The sequence below is a fragment of the Leopardus geoffroyi genome, chromosome D3 (assembly GCF_018350155.1).
Source record: "Leopardus geoffroyi isolate Oge1 chromosome D3, O.geoffroyi_Oge1_pat1.0, whole genome shotgun sequence".
NCBI classification, from domain to species: Eukaryota; Metazoa; Chordata; class Mammalia; order Carnivora; family Felidae; genus Leopardus; species Leopardus geoffroyi.
This window is the reverse complement of record NC_059339.1, coordinates 47,884,878-47,891,282: the sequence shown is the minus strand read 5'-3', so window position 1 is coordinate 47,891,282 and position 6,405 is coordinate 47,884,878. Positions and strand designations below refer to the sequence as shown.

The 6,405-nt window shown below is 39.7% G+C and overlaps 1 protein-coding gene across 1 annotated transcript; it reads right to left on the bottom strand.

Moving 5' to 3' along the window:
• Nucleotides 1-378: 378 nt before the first annotated feature.
• LOC123587343 (transmembrane protein 126A-like) lies at nt 379-1,096 on the bottom strand. The gene has a single exon (XM_045457025.1). The coding sequence runs from the start codon at nt 1,001-1,003 to the stop codon at nt 410-412; it is 594 nt and encodes a 197-aa protein (XP_045312981.1). The 5' UTR covers nt 1,004-1,096; the 3' UTR covers nt 379-409.
• Between the last annotated feature and the right edge of the window lie 5,309 nt (nt 1,097-6,405).

Genomic DNA, 6,405 nt, shown 5'->3' with positions numbered 1-6,405 from the left:
CACATACTGCACCCAACTCATGTCTGGAAGAAAGAAATTAATAGTAGGGGAATTAAATGGCTACCAATTTGTGAGCACCCAGTTCTAATACTTTTATTGATTTTGGGTTCCAGGTTAGTGCTTGAGCTGTCTCTATCCATCACATTTTCCACATAAGGGCATAGATCATCCTGGGGGTTTTGTGTGTTGGGTTGGGGGAGAGTTGGGGGTAGCTCAACTGCCTGGAATTGGAAATAGGGAGACTGTGGGTTCAAATCCAACTCCATGCAGATCCATGTGGGACCCTGAGTAGCAATATGTTCACTGCTTTAGTGTCCTTGATAAAGATAATATTGATCACTATGTTCAGCCGTGTATTTATTTTTTCATACATGATGGTTTTATTTTTGTGTACAAAGTTGTTTAACAATCACTGAATTTCTAGGCCAGGTTCAGGTAACTGAAGAGCCTTTATAACTAATTTATATTGTCTAGATCCAAGGTATGCGGCAAACATGGTCTGGAGCAAAATGGGAAATAACATCTTTCTAAAGACAGGCTTAGAAATTCTAGTCCAATAAGTTAAGATGTTTCCTTTTTTTGGTAGCAGGGCTGACTCATACCTGGCTGCTAGGCCACCACTCACAGGTATAGCCAAGAAAACAGGGCACAGACCACCAAAAACAAGACCAACCAGTCCACCCCGTGTTATGGTACAGGTTTCACAATTCAAATCACCTGTATTCAAAGGTAGATTTACAAAACCTTTGTAAGATGCATGCGCAGTCAAAAATGGGATCACTGCCATTGGTAAGCCAGCAGCTATACGAGCCTGTGTCACATTTAAGATGCGTCGAGAAAGACTATTTGCTATTAGACCACAGAGAGCAGCATTAAGTCCAGTATAAACTGATCCATGTTCAAATAGATTCCTTTCTGCTTCTGGGAGGTGGTTAATTTTTCTGGTTATGATATTGAAAATTAAGTCTTCCTTGACAGTATCATCTGGTTCATGATTTTTCATCTTGAGCCTTATGCTCTGCTCACAACCCTCCTCGGCACACTGGGGTTCACTCCAACCTTTGCTCAACTAGCCTGAACGCAGCCATCTTTGGCTGACCTCAGCCGTGTATTTATACAGAAGATGGATTTGAAGCCACAAAATAAAGGGAAAAAACACACAGGTACACAATAAAATGTTCTTTACAATTTTCAGATTACTTTGTATTTCAAGGGAGACTTTAAGGAGGGGCATGAGAGTGGGAAGAATATGTTGTCTCCTGAAAGATACCGTGTGGGTCCAAAATATTCTGTGCATTAGGATAAACAAGAACATTTTCCTGGTCCTTCTAATAAAACTATTTGCTCTTGTGGAAGGTCCTTCAATGAGATGATTCAGAAAATTATAACATTAAGTGTTAGTGGAGATATAGTTCTAAACAAAAGGTAGTGATTAAAAACACAATATCAAATATTAATGCTATTTTTGAAGGGTTGGGGTTGTGATTAAAACACTCAATTTAAAAACTGGATGATCAGTGTAGAGTTCCGATTGTCAGCTACAAAATAGTTCCATTTGGGTTTACTTCCAGTAGATTGGACAAAGTCTTAATGAAGTTATGAAAAATTATGAGTTACACTCTTTGTACCAAATTGGCTCCTTTGCCATATGCTTTGATATTTAATCAGGAACATTTCTTACCCTCTGCAGACAAAATTTGTTTGGGTAAAGTATTTAGCAATATATATTAAGAGTCTTAAAAAATGTTTTAAGCTGGGATCATTCTTTGTTATACTAATATAAGGAATTAGAGACACAGCCAAAGATTTAAATATAAAGATGGCTAATGAAGCATTGTCTACAGAAAACAGAAAATGTGGCAACTCTTTTTGATTTGTAATAATAGATGACTTATTGAACAAGCTATGATGTGTACACATAATGGAATAGTATGCAGTCATTAAAAATGTTCAGGGAGTGCAACTAATGATTAAATCGTTCCTATTATAATTATAATATTAAATAATAAAGGAAAAATATGAAAGTGAGAAGATATATAAATATGTTGTACTGCTCAATTATATAAAAAGAAAATATATATGTTTCTAATAGATATATACACAGAAAAAATACCTATGTATGATGTATATAATATATATGTTTATTTTAAATATATTCATGGAATATGTGTATGTTATATATGTATATATACATAATTTGATGCATATATGTATGTGTGTATGTAAAACATACACAATACATATATGTATGTGAAAATATATGTGTATATGTGTGTGTATATATATATATATATATATATATATATATGTATATGTGTGTGTGTGTATATGCACACACAGAAAAAAGACTGGAAGGAAATACACCAAAGAGTTACTGTAGTCATCCTTGGATGGTAAAATTATGGGTAGATTTTATCTTATTTCTCCAATTTTCAAGATGAGCATGTGTTACTGTTACCATAAAAATATTATTAATTTTTAAAATGCTGCACGGGGCGCCTGGGTGGCGCAGTCGGTTAAGCGTCCGACTTCAGCCAGGTCACGATCTCGCGGTCCGTGAGTTCGAGCCCCACGTCGGGCTCTGGGCTGATGGCTCAGAGCCTGGAGCCTGTTTCCGATTCTGTGTCTCCCTCTCTCTCTGCCCCTCCCCCGTTCATGCTCTGTCTCTCTCTATCCCAAAAAAAAAAATAAATAAACGTTGAAAAAAAAAATTTAGAAAAAAAAAAATAAATAAAATGCTGCAGACACTGCCCCACAATTTTCTAAAATCAAGCATTGGATACAACTACCCTAGGCTTGTACTTGTGCCATGTGAGTATTTGTTTAGGTACCCATATGTGTTTCTTTTTAATGTCAGAATTTAGCAAGACAGATTGGAGCCTCATCTCTGCAAAGCCCGTTCCACTTGCTCAAGGAGAATATTCCTTGTTTATGCTGCAGGCAAAACAACTAGTTGTTTTTTTTTTTTTTTTTAAACCTCAGGTCTATTGTGAAAATGAGCCATCTGTGGCAGCCGTGGTGTTTTTCCCAACCTAATAGCACCTTTCATACTGAACTCTTGGGCTTTTCCAGGCGCTTCTGACAGCTGCAGAATGATTATGTACTTTTTCTTTTTTAAAATAAACTGGTATAAGATGGTATACTGGGAAACGTTGCATATGTATGTAGTGTGGGGAATACAAAAATGAGAGCAAAGTAACCTTGTGTTTTGGTTTGTAGAGTGCCACATGGAAGATGAATCTCGGCTGAGGAATGTTCGGTTGTGGCAACTTGGCCTCATGATATAGCTGCATCCCTATAGGAATGGGGGAAAGATCCTCCCCATCATCATTCTTCTGTGAATATGTTAGAGTGCTGGACGTCGAGTAGGTGCACAGAAAACTTTTGCTTTAATGAATGAAAGAACGAATGAAGAGTCACTTAAGGTAATGTCTTTCTCTGGTGACTAGAGGACCTACCTTCCCACCTACCCACTTGCATTGGTGAGGAGTGATGCGGATGCACCTGTTCAAGAGAAGGAGGCAGGGTGCCTGGCATCCTTATAATCCAGACATAGGCAAATCATGACACCCAAGGTATTTTAAGCAACCCAAAGATGAATAGTTCCTCTCCATCAATGAAAGCAAACATGTGCCATTACTGGTGTTATTTTATCAATATCACATCCTCATGGTTTCCCCTATCAGTCCTTCTAAAAGTTTTGAGGGAAAGTTTACCACAGGCTGCTAACCGTAGCAGGAAAGAAACTTGGTGCAAATTTTGTGGCAAAATGGGTTCCAGGAAGTCCTCCGCGTATCATGCACAGGCTTCTCCTAGTGGAGCCATTTTCCCGATGTTGTATTTCCCTGCTCTCCTGCATCCTTAGAGTTTTGAATTTTGGCAGCTTTCCCTTTGATGGAAGAAAGCTGGAAGTAACTCCTGCTCATTTTCCTTGACTTGTCAGTGTCACTCCATACATCATCGGGCAGTGGAGATGGTGGGTCACATGGACCCTCCCCTTCCAGGGCAGCTGGAGAAATGCATAAAGCGGCCTAAAGCTTAAGCCCAAGGCCCCTCAGCTAGCTCGGCACTTCCACTTAATAGTGAAACATATCTCTGACAGTCCGCAAAAGTATCCCTTCTGGGCCTTCTTTGTCTAAACTTAATATTTCCTGTATTAAGTCTTATAACAATCGTCGTGAGGAAGGTTGAATGCTAAAGAATTCAGAATCAATTAAGACTCCTCCAGGAAATCAAAACCTTCTGTTAAGCTGTAAAATGCTCTGGGATGAATTGGTGTCACCTGATAATATTGCACCAGAGATGTATTGTAAAGCCTGATACTCAAGGCCAAGTGTCTCTTTCTACAAAAGCTACAATCCCCTCACCGCATGAAGTTTATCAGGGCTAGAAGAATAGAAATAATGAGTGATTATACAGCACCTTAAGTGATGGTTCTTTTCACTAATATTGATAGAAAAGATTCTTCATCCTGTGACCACTTCCTCGGCTTTCAGAAACAGATTCTGCAGTGACAATGAGAGGGCAGGGATGTCCTGTGGTAGTCATGAGTGTCTAATAGTGGGGTTCTTTTCTTAAAGTGTAATTCCAAGATTAGTAGCTGCAGATTAAAGTAACTGTAGGATCCCAGGCAGTCCACGACCAGGGGAACTCATAGTGGCTGAACACAAGGTCAAAGTCTTGATGGGCAGTCACAATACCTAGGTGTCAGGTGATGAGAAAACATTTACCTTCAAATCAATAAGCAAGCAGAACCAAGAAATTTTCATAGAAAAATAAAAATTTGCCATCAGAATTCCCGATGAGCCATAAAAGTTATGGCAAAAAGACAGGCCCAGGGGCGCCTGGGTGGCTCAGTCGGTTAAGCGTCCAACTTCAGCTCAGGTCACGATCTCACAGTCCGTGAGTTCGAGCCCCGCGTCAGGCTCTGGGCTGATGGCTCAGAGCCTGGAGCCTGCTTCCAATGCTGTGTCTCCCTCTCTTTCTGCCCCTCCCCCATTCATGCTCTGTCTCTCTGTGTCTCAAAAATAAATAAACGTTAAAAAAATAAATAAATAAATAAAAAGACAGGCCCAGTTTAGGTATACATCCTGATCTAGAAAGTTCCACAAGAGACAATTCCAGGGACACTGATGAGACAGGTAACACAATTCTGAGTATTCCCAGATTTAGGAATTCTAATACATGAACAGATAATGTCATGGAAAAAAATGCACTTTAATTTCAAAAAGGCTAGTCAACACTTCTTCCTTTATCAGTCGTTAGTCACTGCTTTTGTGTTCTTTTTTACATGATGTTTCCAGTTGGGATCTCCAGGTTTCCTCCACATACTAGACTGAAGAACGTGAGACACGTATTAACAGCCCAGAGGCTGTGATTGCTGAACACATGTCCATGTTTCCTGTGCTGAGGCCCTTTGTTAGCCTGTGTGACTGTTTGGGGGTGGGGGGCTGCTGCTTTTTCTTTAATGGGCCAGACCTCATTTTTATTCCCACTTCTGGGAAGGACTGTTTGGCTCACATGGAACTTTTCTGGGCTTTGTTAATGGGGCAGGCATGTTGCTTGGGCCGGTAGGTAATTTCGTTAGTGTATAGGTGGTTAATTCCATTGCCGGGGATGTTGAGCTCTCTACATGGTCAGTTTGCTGTGTGCTCACTTGCTGTATATACACAGAGCACACTGCAGAAATACTTACCTCCTCTCAACGCAGCATGCAAGCTGTTAGCAATCTTCTTTACATTACCTGAGGCCCACTCCATCACCCCTTTCACTTAATATGATAGATTGCAGGACGTAATATAGAAAAATGTAGTGTGTGTGGCATATAAACTCACAGTGCATATCGGATTTAATATATAATGCACAGAAGCCACTCTATAATACATAGTCAAAAAGGCTGCAAGCTGCTGTATTGATGCCGTGCCCAGTTCAGGAGAATAAGGCAAGTTTCCATTGCCAGAAAAGAGCATAGTATTCAATTTCTCATCTAGTATAGAGTATAAATAAAACATGGTGTACGGTAATACCAAACTGCATGAAGTGATTTCCCTTAGTACATAAACTTATAGCACCCCAGTCTTTGCTTCAAGCTGAATTTTCCCAGTTCCCTCGGATGGCAATAGGGAATTATATGACCTTCTACAGCAAGAACTTCCCACTTAACAGATTCTAGGGCTCCGCTGGGCCTCACGCTAATGGACAGCCATTAACCATCTTGGAGCTCCTTAGAATTCCCTGGAGCTTTGCAAGCTGAGTTCCTGGATCTCTCCAGAGTCAGAAGTTGACAGGCAGCTGTCAGTCAATTGGAAATTTCTTAAAGCTATACCCTGTAGCAAATAAAAGTGCTCAGTATTTATAATGAGAAAAGATTATTGTGCCAACACTAATATGATTTAATAAAAACAT